Genomic DNA, 22,216 nt, shown 5'->3' with positions numbered 1-22,216 from the left:
TCAGAAGAGAGTTAAGTGACTGCAGAAAAGTGAAATTAAATTCCCTGCTATCTCTGACTCAGTATACCCGCACATTTGGGAAAACAGTTGGGATTCATTAAAAAAAGAGAAAGTCAGATGAAATTTTACTGAAGTTAGGAATTTGAATGTGGAGGTATCATGAACAAGCTGTAAAAAACCCTCTGAAAAACACCTCAGTCCTGTAAAAAAAGCATCACGAGGTTTCCTATTTGTTGCCCTGTAGGAATGAGTCTGTCCCAAAAATCTCTGGAGCAATACTTCTGTCAGAGCCGACCCAAGGAAATGTGCTGTGCCTTCAGCCTAAGAGCCAACCATGAAATATCACTGAGTTACAAACATGAGAACCTCACTCTGAACCTCTTTAGCCTGACCTTTGTGTCACGGCTCTCCTGCAAGCTCTGGGCAGAGCCTACCTGTCACCAAGGTGCCCCAACACCAAGCTGAATTTAGATCAAGTGCCACTACTGGTTTTAAAATGCAACCATGGATCAGTAACCCCTCAGCTCTGAGCAGAGCCGGGAGGGAGCCCCGAGTGCCTGGCTGGCTTTCCTAGAGCAGCCTCAGGGCTGGAGCACTGCAGGGAACACACAAATCCACTGCTGTGGCAGGCCTGGATGCAGAGGATGGGCTGTGAGCTTGAACCCTACCCCAACGGAAAGCTGGACAGCTGGCTGCCCTGATTAACTAAGTCTCCCATTATCTGGGGGCTTGGGGTGTCCCCTGAGATCTGCAGATAAATGGAGTTATACCAGACCCTCAAAGAAGCTGATCAAAAGCTCCTCTTTTAATATGTATGGCAATTTGACCCACCCCTCCACGGCTTCATTATTTTACATTTTGCTTCTGCCAAGGTAAAACTCCAGAGCAAAATCTTTTAGACAGACACAAACAGGTTTGGTTTTTTAATTTCATATCAAATAATGACATTGACAGCCATGACAAGGTGTGAATTATTGATATATATTAACACATAAAACTGTGGGAGAGCAGGAATTTAGGTCCTATTTGAATACAGCAATCAAATCTCATTATTTGAATATTATGAGCGTCTAGTAGTGTTTTATCAGCATACCAATTATTTTAACATTTCAACCACACATTGAAGGCTGTTTGAAAAAAAAAACCCAACATATTAGAGTGTAAACATCAGCTATTTGCAAAAAACCACATCTTATTGTAGCAGCAGGATGACTTGCAAAGTGAAACACGCAGGATGTCCTTCCAGATGGAGAATGCAAAAGAAGACAAAAGGCAGAAGCTTTTGAAAATTCACTGGAGAGGCAAATACCAGCCAGCACTCGGCTCTCACGCACCAGCATCACTTCTACGCTTAACCTCTACAACACAGAGCCAGTTTCAGACACACAGTTTAAAAGACAGTGACCTTGAAAACCCTTCAAAGTCCCTATAATCTGGGTTCTGCAGGTGACCTAAGCCATCCCAGGGCCAGGATCTTCCCACTGTTTCCCTCCCTGCACACATACACAACACTAAACCATACCAAACTGCCCTGTTGAGAAACAAGGGAATATAAAGATGATGACTCAAGCAGATCATGAAAATACAGAACTTTTGCTTATTAACCTTAATTCCATGCTGACCTCAAGCAAAGCTCTGAAGGTCCCACTCCTGCTGATCGTAATGGGCAACCCATCCTGTTGCACACTACTGTTTGAAAATAAAAACATTTTGGCAGTATTTATATGCTGTCACCGATACATAGAAAGAACAGTGCGCTCTGCTGACACAGCGGGCAAATAAAAGACAGGAGTGTTTGTGGCCAGGCTGGGGAGAAATGCCTGGTTGCTCTCCATGGCCCACAGGTCGTGCCAACACCACAGGGCACCAGTGCCATGACTGGCACTCAGGACACCGCCAGGGTCTATGGAGAGCACTTGCTGCAACGCCTGTTCCTGCAGCTCCAGAGGGACCCTAATGCGGCCTGCTGGCATGGACCTCCTGCAACTCCCATCTGCGATGTGCAGCCCACCCAGAGAAGGGCTTTCGGGGCATCAAGCCAGCGGAGAAGCTCAAAATATAGAGGGAGACAGCTCTTTCCAGCCCATCGGACATTAAGGCTGGCTATACGTCCACAATGCCAATTCCTTCTTTATCCAATTAGAGAGACCTACAGAAAATCTTTGAATTTACTCTTCAATGCAAGAAATATCTATTTCAGTTTCCTCCTGATTGTATCAAAGGGCCCAAAGATGCTTCACAAAAAGGGTTTGCTCCTGACACTGCAACAGTGGTTTGGAAAAAAACAAGAACATAAATGTTTGGGACTTACCAAAGCAGACTAAAGCCAGAACCATAAAAGTGAGGTTAACAGAGATGTGTTGGCTGATGACCTTTCTGCACCTAATTGTCCTCCCCAGCTCTGATAAGGATGGAGTTACTGTGCTTTTAAAATGTGGTGTTAGGCAGTTTTGGTGTGAAACTCCATCTGCTTGATTGGGCTCGCCATCATTTACGGTCTAGTGACCACCACCACCGTACGAATTTCACCGAGAACTTTTGGGGGAATTTTAGTAACGTATATCCTTCACTAAACAGGTGCAATTAAACTATACCTGTCAGCCACCGCAGACTTATGTGCTTTTTATAAACCAAAGCATCTGAGATGGAAACTTTCCAGTGACGCCTGCCTTAAATCGGTCCATGTAACACATGAGACGCATGTGAGCAGAGGCTGTGTGACCGATGGGGTCTGTGGGCCCCCTCTCCCCACAGCCAGCCCCCATCACGGCCATCTGTCCACACTGCAGCCAGGGGAGCCAGGGCTCCCTTGGCGGAGCCGGGCCGGCCTGTGCCAGGGCTGCTGTTCCTCCTCCTTATCCAAAATAGGCAGATGATTCTCTGCTGCCAAAACCAAGAGCACATCCTCTCTGCAGCATAATTTTCTGCTGCTGTGCCACCAGTCACACTGTCAGGCAGCCCTCTGTGCTGGGGGGGATGGCTGGAGCCCAGAACACCCTGGTGTGGAAGAGACATGACTCTCCCTGAGACCAGCAAGTATACAGAGAGGTCTGCAAATGGATTCCTCGTTTGTGGAGCGTTTGTTTACCCAGCGCCTCGGCATGGTGCCTGTAGCTCTGCCACCTTCCTCCCCACTGCGGGACCTGGGTCCCTCACAAAGATCACAAAAGAACCTCGGTGCTGACTGATGGAGGTGGGCCTCAGATCCTCAGGTCCCCGAGAACCCACGAGTGCTCCGAGTCACAGGGCACGCTGCCACAGCATATCCCAGTGTGCATGGTGCAAAACAGCGGCTCCCACGCAGACGGTCGCCAGTAATTGCTTTAAAGGGGAAAGTGCAGCAAAACAACAACAGAAACACGTTTCACACTGTTTCAAAGCATCTCTGTGGAAATCAAGCAGTGTAACAGCAAAGCCATACTGAAGGTGCCCTGAGGCTAAAAGCTCCAGCTCACGCTTGTCTGTGGGGAGTTCCACACCAGCACCTGGCTCCTGACATGGTTGGGCAGCGCGGGGCCCAAGGTGTGCTGCGAGCACCTGTCTGGCAGAAGCATTCGCCTACTGCTCTGGGATAGCAAGAATATGTGGCACATTAGTCATGGCAAGTGCTTCAGGAGAGAAACTCGAATTTATTAGGAATAAAGCAGAAAAGAAGCTTTCATTTAAATTTCCAAGCACTCCCACAGGCGGGAAGCCCTCAGGAGCCGACACACGTACCGTTACAGATCAACCGCTCTGCAGCAGGAGCAAAGGGACACTGGGTCACCCCCCTGCTCCCATTCCACTCTGTACTCTGACAGCACTAGAGCTCATCCCTACCCAAAGCTCTGTAATTCTATCAGAGTCCCTGCAATGCTCTCCTCCCAGCTCGTCGTGCTTGTACCTGCTCTGTTGAAAAACAAGCTGGGCCTGGGCCTCATTCCCTTCATTAACTTTATTCTCATTAAGCATGTTCCTCATGTACTACAGAGGTGACAAACCACACACAACTGTGCCTAAAACATGGCACTCTATATTTTCCATGGTGCAACCACCCCTCTGCCCATCCAAGGTCCAGTTGGCCACTGCATTCTGTGATTAGCACAGTACTAACACGGCTTGTATGAAAATATTTCAATTACAATGATGACATAATGGCCTGTTACCAGTTCAGAGCTGCAGGAGCTCTGACTGGTAACTCATTCTGCAGGGCACACCAAGATCTAACCACCGAGAGGCTGCTTATGAAAGAGTTCTGTACCGTGACACCTGGGCACAAGGTTTTCACCTTGTGAAAATTAGTGGGCATAATTCCTCACAAATATACTTTCTCTGGAAGTAGCCATACAGTTCCCTACTCAATCCTGAGAGATAAAGGGACAGGAGTTGTCCAGGTCTAATTGAGAGCCATCTTCCCAGTGCCCCAGAGCAGTGATGCTGAGCTCCTCTCTCCTGAGGGCACTGGGTAGAACAAGAACCCATGCTGGGACCACAGCGAGCCACTCGGCCGGGAACCGCACTAGCTCCACTGTGAAATTCCAGGTGGAGCTCACAGAGATCCAGCCAAACTCCAGATCTCAAGGTGATGCAGCCAGGACAGCTGGGCAATGAGATTCTCCCGCCATAAATGAAGAGGAGCTGCTGGCAGGGGGGTGCTGGGCCTGCTACACCTTCCTACCCTGTACCCAGACATGTAGGAAAGGCGTAGACTTGCCCACAAGGTTTGTGATTTTATTTTATGAATTATATCCGTTGATGAAAAATGCTGTTGGTATTCACGTATATCTTAAAATTTTATAATTTAAAAAAATGCCCAAAAAAGCAAAAGACAGAGAGTTATAAAGGTTTTTGAATTGGTGCTGTTATGCTTTGGTCATTGCACAAACACACAGACTTGCAATGTCTCCAGTTTAACAGCCATGTATATTTAACATTCCTTATACTTGTTGCCACTCCTCTCCCCAAACACAAGAATATTCTAAAGCCAGAAATGTCACTAAAAGAGTTCACATGCCACACGAGATCTGCTCCACAGTCCACCTGGAGACAAGGAACAGGTCAAGCTCCATCACAGCAGTACCCAGGTGAAGGTACAGTTGAGAATCTCCTGGGATAATGCCATACTCCAAACCATTCAGAACCTGAAGGTGCCAGCCTCTGCAATTCCCAGCTTTGAACCTAAATTGCCAGAGACAGGGGAAGGGGAGATAATGCCAGACTCTTTTTAAATGAGAATATGCCACAAAAATGTGTACATACAGTCTAGAACAAAATTATTTGCGTTGCCATTCATGGGGTGTGAGTCTCACCCCACAGAGCAACTGCAGTGACACTAAGGTGGCTTTATGTGCTCAGGAGACCAGCGTCACCGAGCTGCTGCTGAGCAGCACACAGATAGAGGGATTTCTGGAATTATATGGAATATAAATGCACATGCCAAGTGAATTTGTTCCTAAAAGAAGCTCAGTTAATTTAGTTTTAACTGAATCACAGTCAGTGGAATGACATCTCAGAAAGGGGCACCTCTGTGCGTTAGATATAACTGATGGACTGTCAAACTCAGTCATTAAGGAACAAGTCTTTTCAATTTATAAATATATTTTATCACCTACTAAATGTTACCAAACCCTGTCAGTTTGATAAGAGTATGATGATCTGGCAGCTACAATCAGAACAAAATACAATTACACAAAGTAATTTTGCCCCTTCTAGTTTATTACAGATCTTTTCATTATTTCTAGGTCTAACACTAAATGGCTCAGTTTCAGGTCTATTATAGGTCTATATATTACATTTATTACAATCAGGGACAAGTAACTGGGGCTTATTATCACATCCATTATGAGTGACACCATTTGCAAGATGCTTAACACGAAACAGACTTGTTGCTGTGGTGAGACAAGCTGGGAAATTGCTCGATGTTAGAGGGTAGGAAGGAAGAACAAATTTGAGAAAGCCAAGCAAGAAGCCAGTGGGGATTTCCCAGCTTTAAATTTAAACCAATATAAGGAGGACAGAGGTTTAAAATTATCACCTGACACATCTGTAGATATTCCAATGCAGGGACTGTGCATGGGCTGCCTCAGGCACGGGGCTGTGGGTGGCATAGACAAACAGCTCCCAGGTCTGACTGAGTGCCAGAGGCTGCAAGGGCTCAGCGAGGGCTCCATTTCTCAGTGTCCCTTTCCATGCTGTACCTGTGCCTCCCAGCGGGTTCCTCTGGCCACCCCAGCCACGGTGACCAGCGGCTGGCACCGCACGGCAACACCTGGCACTGCCTCCAGCACGGGTCCTGCAGCAGCTGAGGCCAGAGCACCCTGCCAGGTGGCTGCACTTCAATGACACTGACTGTCATTGTAGGGTTAACAAGGAGCACGGGGAAATCTTTTATTCATATAACACAGAATGCCTTCTGTTGATCTTTGAATAATGTTGCTTAAAATCCATTAAATGAACATACCCTTTCAACGGACAGCCCACAACAGGTAGAGCAGCACGCACTCACTGCCGGCTGCCTCAGCCAAACGGCGTCTCCAAAAGCAGATGATTCAGTCAGCATTTAAAATAACATTTTTTTTCCCTTGAAAATGACCTCCCAGTAGGGAAACTGGATTCCACTTCCACAGCACAGCTCAGCTAGTGTGCATGCTGTGATGGCTCCCCATTTCCCATAAAATCTGCTTTTTTAAACTTATGAGGTGGGATGTGTGAGTGCAGAGGGAACAAAACTGAGAACATAAGTGACTTCTTCACAAAAAGGCAAGTCAATGCATTGCTTTCACTGCTGTTAAGTTCCTCTAAATGTTCTACTGCTTCTGAAAAAATTTCCTCGTAAGTTTTAAGTAACTCAGGATGGCCATGAAGTCTTATCATTACAATTAATTACAGGATAAGTTCCTGAGTGAGCGGTGCAATACACTATTAAACAACCAAGTTCTAAATCCAAGCACAAGAGAAACGATGGTGGAAGTGGAGAGAGGGCAGTGGGGAGGGCTGCTTGGTTGGCTGCACACCTGAGCTGACAGCCTGCTTTAGCACCCAGGACTGGCCAGGTTCAAACCAGCTCTGAAAAGGAGTGAGGATGAGACCAAAAACCAGACGATGGTATACAGGTACATATTGTATACAGATATTAACACACAGGGGAAGAGGAATGGAACTGCTGAACCCAGCAGTGCAAAAGAGAAATTCCTGCCTATTGGAATAAATATGGCAGAAACAAGAAGTGACAAAACACAAGGTAGTCTCAAAGAAAAGCTGAGGTGCTGATGGAACCCTTCCCAGCTGGGGGCATTCTGTGTATCCAGGTTAAAAGCCACTGAAGAGCAGTGCAGGAGTAGAGCAGGCTGGGGCTGGGCCCGGAAAGCTGCATGTCACCAAGGGGGAGGTGCGATGACCTGTGCCCATGTGAGACCGCCAGGTGCTCACAAGGTTGGGGTCACACAGATACACTAGGGAAGAGCATCAGTGAGCAACTGTGCTGTGCAAGCACTGGGGCTATGCACTCCTGCATCCCCGAGGTGTCTGGGTTATGGAACACCCACTTCCACCCCGATGAGATTACAGCTGACTCGCAGTGCGGCAGCACTTTGTTAAAATGGACAATTAATCTGATTTGAGCTGGCAAATGAGCGAGCCAGTGCTGCTGCACAGACAGCTGTGATGGGAGGGGGGGAATCCTGCAGGAAGATCACGGGTCCCTGCAAACCAGCGTAGGCAGGAGAGGTGGATGGCAACTGGTGACAAGTGAGCTGCTCCAGTCATTTTTCCAAGGCTACCAAAAACCTGCCCCGGAGCCCCCGGCGACAGCCACTCTGCTGCACACAGCCCCTTCCATCTGCTTCCTGCCAGGCCCTTCTGACACGTCTCATTCTGCAGCCAGCACAGAGACGCTCCTTTGTGAGGGGACCACAAATCACCACACAGGCGGACCCTTCCCCGGCACGTGCCTCTAAGCACCGTCTGCAGCTCCACACATCACAGAAAGGACCCTAAGGGAGCGTGTGCACCCAGCAGCTCGGTCCTGGTGCCCAGGGGACGCAGTGCCTAGATGCCACAGCCTCCCCACAGACCCCGCCTGAGCACAAACCTTGGGAAGCTTCCGCTGAAGCCCATCACTTCCTCAGTGTTCTCACTGCTGCTTCCAGCCAGTGCCCTTTAAAAGCTAAACTTCTGAAGTTCTTTGAAATCCTTAACTGCTGAGTCATGTCGGGTATAAAGGGAGATTGTGAGTATCCCAAAGAGATGGCACAGAGCACAGGATGAATTTTTAATGAAGCATCAAAGTTGGTGGAAGAGAAGGGGGAATATGCAGGGATGGCAACCCGGGAAAGAAGCTACACAGCAGGAACACTTCGTGCTGCTGTCAGGTTTTCCTGTATTCAAGGTTTTTTTTCCAGGTTTTGTTTAACTTACTGTCTCAAATTTCACCCAGTTTGAAAAGAAAGGCTTTTATCATTCAAATACCAACTAATCCGTCTTTTGCGGGACACAACCAGCTCCACTCACTCCTGCCCAGTTACACACTGTCTCTTCCCATTCTTACATTCTGAGGAACTTAGGAAATAATTTCTTCCCAGTCTATTACAAAAGGAGATTTGGTGTCTTTTGGCATAAGAAAGGCTGTTCATAGCTGCTCATTCTCCACACAACTTTGTCACTATGACTGTCACCACCCACATCAGGCCCCTGCTACATCAACTTAAGCTGGTCCTGTGGTCCTGTGAGCAGCCTGCAGAATTTTATCCATTAGCTGGAAAATGCCCACTGCAACCCAAGATGAGCCCATCCAAATAATTTCACTTGCCAAATAACTTTGGAAATACATGACAACCTTGTCTTTGGGTGTCTGGCAGGCGCTACAGTGAGCGCCTCTTGCACTGCCAAGCTTTCCAGTTTGGACTTGCAGCATGTGACTCGGTGTAACAGCAGGAACACTGGCACACAGAAGTGGGATATTGGATATTAAATATCTGGCTTTTTTGGCAACACCTCACTGCCTGCCCTGGTGTTTATCTGTGCAGGCACACTGCTATCTGATCCCCTGGACAATGCCAGCAGTATCACTGCAGATGCTGCTACCTTGTGCAAGGTTCGGCTCTGGGGTGTTAGAATCTGCCTCTCTGAAGCAGACACTGCTCTGCAGCCGGAAACAATGCCCAGCACTTCGCCATGAAAAGAGAGAAAGTGAACATTAGCACATCAAAGGCCCCTTTCTGAAAGAGGAAAAATTGCACGATGCACACTTTAATCTTTCTGACAATCTATGCATAGCCTGAGCTGAATTCTATTTTTCACACAAATGGGAATGCTCCATATGAGCACTTCTGTACCAACAGCAACAAGAACAGAGAAACATGAGCTAGCACAGACTTTGAACTTTTAAAATATGGATTAACATACAATAATATTTAACAGCTGATAGAACAACATCCTTCTTATCTCTCTTAATAAACCCAAATAACATCAAACATTTTACAGGCAACCTACAGAAAGGCTGCTAAAATATTTTAATCTAAAAATAAAAATAAGTTATATTAAACAAAATACAGGCAATATTAAAATCTAAATGTAAATGCCTGTTACATAAAATCAGTTACCTGACAGAGAACAGCCTTAAGTGTAATTCCCTTAATTAGCACTTCCATTTAGCTAACTGAAGGTGGAATGTGACTCCTGCTTACAGATTTAAAAGAAAATATTGCTAAAAAACGTATGCAGCATCTAAACTCATTCTGTTGCATTAAAGCAGAGACTTGTGCCTGTAGGTGTCCTTGCAGTAGGACTCGCATCCATCAGCCTCAGGAAGTGAACACTTGGGACATCTATGCACATCCAGAAAACTAGAGCACAGGCAACAGCACGATCCCACAAGAGAGGGGCAAGAGGTCCCTCCTCTCATTCCTTCACCGGGATGCCCTGTTTGCTGCTCAAACCTCACCAAGATTGTCTGCACATTTTTTCATCTGAAAATGGGTTAAACAGAGTGCAAATGCTTGTGGAGAGCAGGAGAGGGACTGCCCAGGAAGAGCATCCCAGTTTTCTTCATGTAAACAGAACTGCACCCCCTAAATATCAGCTGTAATGGAGTGGCATGATTTACAAACATGCCTTAGTAAATGCTCATGCTGAATGGATTTGTTCCTAACTAAATCTCAGCCAGAGGAACAACGTGTTGGAAGAACTTCAACAAGATCCCAGCCTTGGACTTGCAGAACATCAGCAATGGAGAAGAGGTGGAACCATGACTGAGCCCCACAAACCTGACACTGCATACAGGCCAGCACATTCCCAGACAAAACACCCACACTTCCCAAAATGCCTGAGAAAAAAATCCATTTTTCTTGCAGATCTGCCAGTAACTTAAAACACTCCAGTCCTAAAAAGGAGCAGGGGAGCACACATAGATTCGCCAAGCGGACTGTTTGAAATGTGGGATCAATGGTGAGATGACGAGCTGGCACACAGAAATATTGGAAAAGGAATTAAAAGTAGCTGTTCTGGAAACCTCTCCACAGAGAAGCCTGCCTATGCCTTGGACACCCACTGTGCCACAGACCAGCACGCTGAAGTACCACAGAACCAGGGGCTCTCTGCACTTCTTTCACAAAAATTATCTGCAATTTACAGGGTTTGCATTGCTCAACATGGCCCCAGGCCCTTTATTTCCCTTCATATTTTGCTTCTTCAGGATACCTTTGAGCCTTGCTCAAAGCACTGGCTGAAATGCAAACTGGGGGAGGAAAGAATGGCTGGACCGGACAGATGGTTGGCCTTTGGATGCTTAAAGGGATTTTGAGGGAGTTGAGTAGTATGACTTAATTCTTGTCCTGAATATTGAAGGTAAACACAGATCAATCCAAATGAGAGCACAGCTACAGCCCTACACCACTGTCCTGTGTGTAAAAACCAGCAGCAGATCATGAATGCAACAATGCATAAAAACCCCAACATTTTCTTGTAACTCCTGCCACTGGAAATATTGCCTCTCCTGTCTGCTCAGCAAACAGAAATGGAATGATTTTTTTAAAAATGCAATGATTTAGTCTCTGCACATAGATCGCTGACTCAGCATGTTACTGCACAGTCAGAATGCACAGATATGAAGCAGCGAAACTCTCAGAAGATTGGGTCCTGCTGATTTCTCGCAGTCCTGGACCACAGCAGCCTCTCTGACAACTCCAGCAGCAGTGGTGGATTCTGCTCCATCCTAAAAATCTCCTTGTAGTGAATGCTACATAAAACTAGCAAAGCTGTCTCGGGCCTGATGCTCAAAATGCAACAAAAGGATGAAATATGAGGACAGGAAAATGTGTGTCTGTAGGTATCATGTTTCTAATGTTCTTCCAGTAAGTACTAACATGAAAAATGAAACATTTGGTTTACTGATGTCTGTGTATTTTCTTTAGCAATACAAGGGAAGATTCAAACCTGTTGGTTTGGGCAGTAAAGAACACTGGAGACCCTGTGAGGCATTTGTTTGCAAACTCCAGTTTCACAGATACTGTAATTGATGCACAAAGTGGGAACAGAAAGTAAAATCTCTCCACTTTGCTTTCCGAGATCCTGGGACTTTGTGTGTTGACTTTTGGGATTCCAAACTGCACATTGCTGTGGCATTTGAAACAAACGGAAATGCTGGCATGCAAATCCTATTCAGCAACTTGAGAATACTGAGGGCTTTTACAAGGCAAAGAACACGTTAAAAGTTCATTAATTAACCAGTGCTTGGGAACAGATGGAATGGCTATCTGGGCTCTAATTACTGCAAGTTGGGACAGAGGTTCACAGACCTTAATGAGGTTCAATAAAATGAATGATTACACATCAATCACAATTAGAGAAACCTGTAAGATGAGCTGAATTATCATGGCAACAAGTCATAAAACATGGGAGGACAAAACCCAACAGGTTCTGCAAAAGCCTAGAAAGAAAAGGTTTCTGAATTCAGACCGTTCTCCTGGACTGGAACAATCCCTCTCTCCTGCCAGGCTCAGGGAGTTAACCATGAGGGTTGTGCTCTCCCTCAATTATTCAGCCTGGCACATGTGCGTGCAACTGCTATTCCTACAACTTGAAACCTTCAGATAATACAGACTTGTGTTCAACAGTTAAGGACAGAAAAATCTTCCATTTCTTACCACCGGAGCTGCCTGTGGGTAAAGGTGCTTTCAAAGCCTCACATTTCCCAGCTTTGAGAGAGGCTAGCAGTAGGGAGAGGAAGGTGGTGGGCTGGACACAGAAATTCAAAGTGCAAAGCCCTGTTCACTTATGATCTGGGGGACCGTCTGAGCATCAGCCTCAGGGCTTGTTCTCCAAAGTGCTCCGAGCCTCTGTGATCCTGCCTGCACTGCCACACTGCCTGAAGGGTGCCAATCTGGCAAGCACAGTCCTCACAAGCCCCTTTCAATACCAAGAAGCCAGTCAGGGTCATAGGGATGGCACAAGTTCAGGAAAGAGCTTTCAGAAACACAGAAAAGCAAAGGGCATGGGAGCTTGAGCTTTCTCCCTAAGCTGTAATGGATTCACTGTCACGGCACATTTTTGGTGTTGAGGCTTTGCAGTACTGAGATGCTGAGCTAACCCCAAGTTTGTTACACAGGTGACACTAAGATTTCAGAGAAATAATTGCTCCCCGAACAACCCTTCAGGAATTTCCAGCTGGAAATGTGCAGCCTGTTTTACTTCAGGAAGCCACAAACCATAGGCCAGCAAGGTGTCAGATAATCCACACTGTCTCATGGGTGAAAATCAGCCAGGTGGATGACCCTAAAGAGGTGCCACAAATCCAGCTGTTCAGCACAAGTTACAGATACAGTTCTCCAAAAAACTGGGCCAGGCCAATTCAGGGAAGTACTAAAACCCAGTAAATTACCTCAGTCTTTGTTTAATAGGAAATACTGTACATGCACTAGATTGTTACTAAACATTAGGTTTAAGAAGTCATCAAAAGCCATCTGCTCCCATTTACACAGTAGAACCTGACAGTTAAAAGCACTGGGAAATACACACAAAATTACGATACTGAGGAAAAAAAAAAAATTGAATACGCCAGCCAGAAAACCTGCTACAAAAAGTAGCTTTCTCCTGTTCCTCTCACTTGATGTCACCATGTTCATGTCCCCAGTAACAGGATGGCTTTGAAAGCTTTTCAAGTGCAGGTGGAGGGGAAGCCTTCCCTCTCTAAAGGACGATGTAGGATTATGGTGCTGCCCATCAAAGTATCTTTTTTATAGCAGGCACAAAAATTTCTGTGCCTCCGTCCTTTTGGTATCAGCTGCACGGAGCCAGTCAGGCTGGAGGGGAGTCAGATCTGTCTTGCCTCCTCAAAGCATGGCCAGCACTCAACTCAGCCACTCATTTTCAATAACAGAGAAACAAAGTCATAAAGAAAATACAAATCTAAGCCTAAAAACATTTTTCCTGTTTAGAAAGTTATTCCTTAACTCTTCATTAAGCAATTTCAGCATGCATTGCTCATGAAAACCACACACTGAAGTCAGTGTCTCTTCAAAAGAGAAAAAGAGAAGTTTGAAAAATGCCATAAACCTGTACTGGCAATTGCATGTTTATGTTACCACCAGTTCCTGGAGCGCTGGGGAAGTACCCATGGAAATGCCCACAAGTGGATCTGCTCTCCTGCAGCCTTTGTGGCTTCCCACTGCTGTTTCTGGGACAAGGGAACAGCCCTGCTGGATGGAAACTGCCTTTCCAAGGCCAGCACCTGGGCTTTGGCCCTGGCAAGGACACAGTGCATCCCACCGGACCCACCACAGGCCACCGTGGAGTTATCAGCCCCCCAAGAGCCCTCAAACCATTCCCTAGGAAAGACTCTTCCTAAATCCCTGCTGGCAGGAGCCTTCACCTGCTGCAGCGCTGCCCACAGGGGACCCTGTAACAAGTGACTCCTGGGGAGCCTGAGCACCAAGCTCGGCCACCTCGGAGCCTGGCCACAGGTCCCTTTGTTCCTTTGTTACACCAGAGGGAGCGGGAGCAGGCGCTTCCCGCAGCGCCGCCGCTGCTGCCCCGCACTCCTACCTCCCGCACGCTTTTTGTCTTGTTACACTCTGCACGAGCCTTTTCATGACCTATATAATTCCACAAAAAGCAACGAGGATCTGCTTCAGTTTTCCCCGAATTTCACAGTTTAATTTGATGATTGCACTGCAAGAACTGAGACGCGTACTTTTAATCTAAATGACTCAGGGTAATTTAACTTGATTTTATTAAAACATTGGAACGATCGCCATACGTTCAGCACAAAGGAATTAGACAGGAAGGTTAAGAATCAGCGTCGGGAATACCAGCAGCTCCCTCTAGTTGGAAAGTGCATTATTATTGTCCCTGAAGAGCCAGTAAATAGCAAAGATCCCCGAATACTACAAACTGCTTACACCAGGCGGCTTGGGAACTTGTGCTGGAATATATAATCCTTGTAGATCCACTGGCTACAATGCTTGGATTCCCTTGTCTTAAATGAAAATAACCTTTTATTATCTGTGGTGGCGACTTCAGATTATTTTTTAATACGTTAACTACCAAAAAATTTAAAAATCCTAGCACTTGACAACGAATCCACTTTGGAACAAAAAACCTGCCGCACGTTATAGTGGCAATTTGCAAACCGGCTTTCACTGAAATTTAAAATACGCGTTAGAGCGTGCATATGCTTTAAATAAATATAGGGTTTCATATATTGATCCAGAAGCCACCTCCTTACATTTCCATGGCTTTGAAACTAAAGAAGAGGCTTTTTAGCCTGAGGGGTTAAAAGTGTGGGTGTGGAAGTGGGCTTTTGTTGGAAAAATTAGCAATGCTATGAGTCATTGTGCATTAGCGGCAGAATAGTTTTGCATCTTGTATGAATCCAGACACCATATGCCATGCGAGGCCGGCCGGCGCTGCGGTGCCACGTGGGCATCCCCAGCGGAAAGGCTGTTGGAGCGCAGCGGCGGCCGCGCAGCGCGGCCAGCCCGGCCCGCCGGACATTGTCGGGAGCAGCAGGAACAGCTGGTAAGCCAGCAGAGCTCCGCTCGCCCGGCCCGCATGCTAATGAGCCGGCCAGGCCGCACAAAGCCCCGCGCTCGGGGGAGCGACCCCGGGGCCCGCGGGAGCCGTGCGAGGGCTCGGCCCGCGCCCCCGCCGCCCGCTCCGCCAGCCCCGCCGCTGGCATCGCCGGCCCGCTCCTGCCGCCGCCACCCGCTCACAGCCCGGCCACGGAAACCCTAGCCGCTTTGCCTTTCACCGACCCGTTTGTGACAAAACCCAAACAAAAGCAACCTCGGGAAGCCCCCGAGTGCAAGCGGGAATTCGCGGTGAAGTTTCTGAAAGACACAATGGAGCTTCAGCTACGCACATCCCTTCAAAGTTCATGGGGGGGCAACAGCAAAAATTACTTTGGGAAGACACAGAATGTGAACCCCTTGCAAATCGGCAAGAACCACCACTAGATGTGATGAAGTACTTGTCAGTAACCCGAATATACCAATTTTGCTTCTGTCAAAGAACCAAAGAACGAGCAAGCTCCTCTCATGAAACGCGAATTGGAGGCTCTTTGTCTAACCCAAGAGAAAACATTAAGCACCGTGGGACAGGTGTTTGCACCTCTGTGTACTCCACACCTTCTCGTGAAAGGGATATTTGCTGCTCATAAACAAAGCCCTGTACCACATAGTGTAGCCCTGCAAGCTGCCTGCAAGGCACCCCCCACCCCGGTCCTGGGCTCCAGGGAAGGGCACGATTACACCACCCAAAGCACACCATTTCCAGCAAGATCAGAACTTCCCAGGCTCTGGCAGGGCTTAAAGAGGCGTGGCTGTGTGCTTTAGGACCCTTGTTTGCAACCAGTACACACATACTACTATGCATGTCATTTAGAAATCCAAGGTTGAGTTTGTTTTGTTTTTTTCCCTGACACGTATCACAAAGTGAACTCAGTTTTTTCCATTTAAAAACACATTATATTCTCGATGTCACTTAACTCCAGGTTTCTTTTTGGAACTCTCCATTACATCAGCCAGCAAAGAAGAGCCTCTACCACTGCTGGGGTTTATTTAGTGCTACTGAAGAGCACAGATGCTGCCGAGAGATCAGCTCTTTATAACTCCATGTCAGAATCAGCTTGGGACTTTCTCAGCAGCCCTCAGCAAACTTGGCAGCTCCCAGCCCTGGGGGAGGATAGTGGTGCCTCATGTTACAGTGACAAAATCAACTGCACTGTTGCCGTGCAGCCCCCCTGGCTGTTCCCTGCTACCCCAGCAATGCGGGTACAAGCTGTGTGTCTAACAAGGGCCTGCCAGCAGGTTCAGGAATGGACACGAAACAGAAAATAGAGAATGTGATCCCATTGTGTCTGCACAGTGCAGCAGCGTGTGGAGTTTAGACCTGCAGAAGCATTTCATACTCTTTAGATATGCACCGACAGGACGCAGTGGATTCTCTGCGAGTCCATGAAGAGCTCTATGAATTGGAGCTGAGGAGCCGCCTCCACAATCCCATGTAATGCCACCTAAAAGCTTTGCCTCGCATGACTTATTACAGGCTGGAGCAGATTAGAGGCATCGATCGCTGCCTGGAGAAGGTTCTGGCTGTGAGGAGGGAAGGCAGGGGACACAGGCAGCCTGGCCATCGACTGGCTGCGGCAGGGGCCGCGCAGGATGAACGGCAGAGCTGCCAGCGCCTGCTCGTGCAGCCCCAGCCCCCCTCAGGTCTGGGCAACCCTGGCCAAGGGCGCTGAGTGGGACCTGCTGCTCCCCACAAACACTGGCCACTGACAGGCACTCAAGCCAGCCAGGGCTGGCCGCTCGGCAGAAAACCGTCAGGTGCCATGTCACATAAATTGTCACAGCTCCTGTGACACATGCTTTAGAATTTCATAGCCATTTCTATCAGCATCGATATAGCTGGAGGGCACCACTTCTTGGGATGAAATAAAGGGGACAAACTGTGAACCCTCTCTGAAAGGAATAACAGGCTTTCCATCTCATTTCCCCGGCAGGATCAAACACTGCCTTGTACCCACAGCAGAGCTCCAAATGCCAGTGCCACAAAACACACACTGAGAGGGACACAAAACGTGTCTGACACCACACGAGCCTCCGGAACATTTGACAGCCACTCACACAATTACGCCCATCATAGCAAATACCTTTCTTTCACAGAAAAGCAGGTAAGCAGATTGGGCACTCTCTATTAGGTTAATCAGAAATTGGCTTAAGCCAAGAAAGGGATTTAATTCAGAATTTGAAGCTGATGTTCTTTGCTTAATCTTCTTGGTTCCAGATATTAACACATCTAGGATATATTAGTATGTCAACATCTGGATGAGTTGTAATGAATTAAAGTTATGGATGTCTTTTTGGTTATGTGTTTAGATGGAGTTTTGGCTTTACCCCCATGAGCTGCTGGCTGGCACAGGTCAGCAGGCACACCACTGCCACTACAGTGGAGAAAAAGTGAGAGAGTGACTCATGTAGTAAATTACTTCTCCAGGGTAAGGGCTGTCTTTTCCTCAGGTCCACAAAAGGGAGTGCAAACTGTGAGCTGGGAAACGGTGACATCCAGTGCTCAGATATTACATAAGGAGCTCTCATCCCCACAATGCTCGTTTTTGCTTCTTCCAATGCACAGACACTTCCAGTGCCCGATGTCACAGCAAAGCAGAGTGCAGGAGTCAACAGGCAGCACGAGATCAAACCCCTCTGCTGCCCATAAAAACAAACAACTCATCCCAAAAGCAAGACTCTGCACAGAGACAATTTTATAATCAGTGTGTTAATAAAACCCAACAAGAACTAGCTCCCTATTTACTCATTCACAGGAAGTACATGTAGTAGCTTGACTTGCTAAGAACATAATTTGAAGACTACCAGAAGTCACTGAAAAACACAGGGAAGAAACCCACTGGTGCTGGCACACAGGACACATTCCACCCTCCCCAAGGCAGATTACAAAGAGCTCCTCAAAGCTGAGGTAACGTTTCAGACACATTGGGGTATTTCCTACTTTTCTCTAAATTCAGTTAGCATCCCAGTCAGGAAGGACTTAGAGTACAAGAGTGATTTAAAGTGGTGGAGGAAATAAAAAACCCAAAGTGGTAAGATACTCAAAATAACACTGAAGCAATTTTTAAATTAAGTCAATTCAATCTGAGGCAAAAACAAATGGCTCAATTTGGAAAGATAAGCTGGGCAGTGAGAATTGCATTTCCCTGGACATTCTAAGAGGAGCTTTTTGCTCAGACATCACTATCTCCAAATCCCAGTGTCCTTTTTGAGACTGGGATTGAATTACGGGCCAACCAAAAGGCCTTGATACCTGCCAAACTAGCTACATTTGCATGTCTGAAGGTTGACTAGCACCTGAGCTTAGGAACAGTCAGCTTAGACAGCAGTTGCCAATCACACCTGTAATACTTCAGGCAATCCCTGGTTTCCCCCAGTATTTATCCTCAGACAAGAGCAGCTCCCAGAGAGGAGCTCTGCTGCAGCTTAGTGCCATGGCACTCCAGATCACACAAGTATTCAGAAATCCTTCCCAGCACACAGCTGGTTTCACACAAGCTGGAAGAGCATTCAGAGATGCACTTTTACAACCCCACTCCCACCAGTTTTTGAAAAATTCAGCATTGCTGGAAACAGAACAGACCCTTGCTTAGTTATGACATGTAATTAATTGTTTGCAAGAGAGATTGTTCCTTCCTTTCCCCAGCACATACAAAAGAGGCTCGGATGTGCTCAAAAACCTGCATAAATATATTCCTTTCAAAACAATAATTGCAGTAAGCTTAAATAATATTTTTTGTTCTTGTAAAATTTAAGTCATCTTATTACTCATGATTTCTTTAAGTCCCAGTCATATTTAAAATCAGATACTGCCTGAAAAAGCAGCCTGGAGAGGCTGCTGGAGCACATTGCCTCACGCTCAGCAGTTACTCAAGGATGGCAAGAGTCCCAATTAGCAGGGGCTGCAGCCACTCTGCCTCACTGCTCCATGGCACCAAGGAGGAATAAAATGGGAATTTGGAACATAAACTGATGTACAATCATCCCCGCCCATGGAAGCACTGCGGCAGTGGCAGAGACAGCACTGTTCCAAAGACAACTGAGCTGTGCATGCATCACCCTGGGAGTGCCATCATGTGCCCTTTGATGGACACAAAGAATCTGTAGCCAGAACGGGTCTAAATAGAAGTTTAAATATAGTGAATTGTTTTTTAACTAATCTCTTGCCCTAATGAATTCCTTAAAACCAAAAGCATTACATAAACGTAAAAAAATAAATTAAAAAAAGTCTGATGTGGTCTGCCATAGTTACCTTCTTAATTTCCAAAGAGATTTCCAACAGAAATCTGTGTTTGGGAACGGCAGTGGAATTTGTGTCATCATGACCAAGCAACTGCGGGCAGCAAGATGCTCCCGCGGCTCTGCAGTCCCGGTCCCCATGGAAACCAGACTCAGATATTGTCCTCCGCTCGAAGGAGCACCAAGTCGGGAGCCTTTTGTGCCTGATGAGATTTCTTCCACAACCTTCCAGCAACAGACCCTACAGCTTCCTCCTGACTCTTTCCTAATTGAGATGCAAATTAATCTCTGTGGCTGATTACACTTCCCTTACAGCTCCTGACAAGTGCAGCTGTAGCCTGAGTTTACAGACTTTCCAACAAGTGACTTCAGCTGTCACTGCTGGCAAGAAGCTGCCCCGGCTTCCCAGCACCACCAGGGCAGAACAGGGATGAGTCCCTGAGGGTACTTTACACCCTACCAGTGCTCCAGCACGAGCACTTCATCAGATGAAGTGTTTGATCCATTTGTAACCACACTGGAGTCCAAACGTCTTCAGCTATTGACCCTTAGCAGGGATGTTGCCTTTTAACATGACCAGTGTGCCAAAGAGAAGCTTGCAGATCCTCCTCAGCTCTGCCTCACTCCGGCCTGCAGCCCTCATCCCAACTACAGTTATGACTGCTGTGTGCCAAACATCATCCCTCACATTGCCAGGAACACTGCTTTCTATTTCTCCCTCTCACTGATATTTTTTGAGTTATTTCCATCTCCAGTCCGATAATGGCACTTCCATTTACTGTTTGCACTGCTGGGTCTGCTTGCCTCCTGTCCTGCTCGCAGCAGCTGGCACAGCAGACACCGGACCTGACTCCCTCACCCTTTGGGAGCTGCATTGGACAGGCCCAAACATCACCTTTTCACATCTACACACTCACATTCCAGCTGCTGGCTTTAGGCTATCTCAGATTCTGCATTATCTAGGGAATGAATTACAGATAGCTTTCTCTCCTGCTCCCTGCCCCAGTATCGCCCCGAAGGGATCTGCCCACCACATCCCCTTTGTGCTGTTTCAGGAGTTTCTCAATCCACTTCCATTTATCAGACAGAGAAGTGGCAGTTGATTCACTATGGACAGCACAGGTGCAAAAGCGGACACAAATAAAAATCGGAAAAGAACGTGACGACAGATGCTGCCTCAGACCTGTGCAGAGCAGTGCCCTGTGCTGCAGTGTCTGTGCAGCTCTGTCACCCCAGGGATGCACAGGGACCCTCAGGGAGACCCCCATGGACAGCAGGAGCATGGCCAGCTGGTGAGTGCTGTTCACTCACAAAATGCTCAGTGCCAAAACATGGGAGGACTCCAGCTGGGAGTGAGGGGCTGGGACAGCTTCATTCTTATAACTGCTGCTACTTATGTCCATTTTACTACACTCTTACTTTAGTATTAAACACTGAGAAACAGACAGATTAAGCTAAATTCTGCACAGCACAGTTTCAGGAATTTGTTAGATTTCTCTCAAGAAACAGAAGAAAGCACAGTGAGCCTTGACTCACCTGTCAGGCATTGCCACAGTTTGCACAACCACCACCATTTGCTTTACAGCGAGTACACAATTAGTTATTAACACAAACCTATTTAACCGCAATGCTACTTTTAATCTCCAATGACTTTTACAAAGAATACTGGATAGAATTTATTTATTTTAGTTTAATTTTTAAGAAAAACCCTAACGAGTACTTGAGGATATTCCATGTTTTAAAAATGTGTATCTTTAATCCCTCAATGTTCTTTCAAAGATCAAAACATTTCACAAACTCTTTCTCAAAGTCACGTGATTAGAAAATTACTCAAATCAAATGCTCCCCAGAGAAAGCAAAGTGCAGTGAGTGTTTGTCCTGAGGTAAGTGATGTGATTAGCAAAACAAGCTATGAAAGCTATGATGGCATTATGAGAAGACCCCAGCATGGATGCAAACCACTGCTAACACTGTGGGTCTGTGTAGCACCCAAGAACCACAGTCTGTGTCACGACTCCTGTCCCAGAGAAGCACATCCTCCAGCTACCTTCCAGCCACTGGTGGAAAACAGGTTCTGAAATTGCCCAAACAGGCGTGACTGGAAAGAAACTGGAATTTGGGAACTGAAACATCTGTATCTGAGGACAAATCCTATCTGTCTTATTAATGTAAAGAGTCCAAGTAAAGTTAATTGGAGATGATAAGAGCATGGCTGAGCTCTGGCTACCAGCCTGACATACACAGTCCACAACTTCTATCAGTGTGAAAGAAAGCTGGGAGTTACCATTTCTCACAGATCAAAGCACCAGTGCTAAGCCCAAGCCCACCAGCAGTGAGACAGAAGCTGCTGGTGAGAGACTCCTGTGACGTTACCATTCTATTTTGAAAACGCCGGATGGCAGCTGGACGTGAATCACTGAGAACATCCAGCTGGATGCAAAGAAAGCTCTGACCTTTACCAATGAAATCAAACAGGAAGGATTTTCATCCCAGCCTACCTCTCTGCAGGATGATGCTCCAAGTGAGAACCCTACCAAGGGAAGCCTCGCCCCATGGAGAAAGGATACAAGCTCTGGTAGAGTGGGATGAGGGACTTGACAGCTCTGCTGGCATTGATGCACGTGGCACAGATCAGGCTCGGCAGCAGCTTCGCAGTCACGATGGCGCCATCGAAGAGGGGACCAAAAAACGGCACCTGGGTGCCCCAAAACAGAAAAGCAGGCTTCAGAACCACTGCAGGAGACTGGTACAGCATTTTGCCATGACAACAGTGTGACCACATTGTTTTCCACACTAAGACTTGCAGTGTGACATTCATCTCCCAAGCTGGTGAGTGTTTAAATTCCCCCTGACTGCCCTCAGCACACTACACAGACACACACATGTCCACATGTCTCAGAACATTCTGCTGGCTAAGCACGAGCTTGGTGATGTAG

The 22,216-nt window shown here is 46.9% G+C and overlaps 1 protein-coding gene across 5 annotated transcripts in view; it reads right to left on the bottom strand.

The window, feature by feature from the left end:
* Positions 1 to 22,216, bottom strand: part of RALGAPA2 (Ral GTPase activating protein catalytic subunit alpha 2) — a 91,775-nt gene that overhangs the window by 12,143 nt on the left and 57,416 nt on the right. For all 5 annotated transcript variants that reach the window (XM_068186276.1, XM_068186277.1, XM_068186278.1 and 2 more), the window contains one exon: positions 21,848 to 21,975. In XM_068186276.1, the coding sequence (XP_068042377.1) occupies positions 21,848 to 21,975 (128 nt within the window). The remainder of the gene's footprint in view (positions 1 to 21,847; positions 21,976 to 22,216) is intronic.

The sequence above is a fragment of the Anomalospiza imberbis genome, chromosome 3, assembly GCF_031753505.1.
Source record: "Anomalospiza imberbis isolate Cuckoo-Finch-1a 21T00152 chromosome 3, ASM3175350v1, whole genome shotgun sequence".
In the NCBI taxonomy this organism is placed as follows: Eukaryota; Metazoa; Chordata; class Aves; order Passeriformes; family Viduidae; genus Anomalospiza; species Anomalospiza imberbis.
Note: the sequence above shows the minus strand (reverse complement) of the source record. Positions and strands in the feature narration are given on the sequence as shown.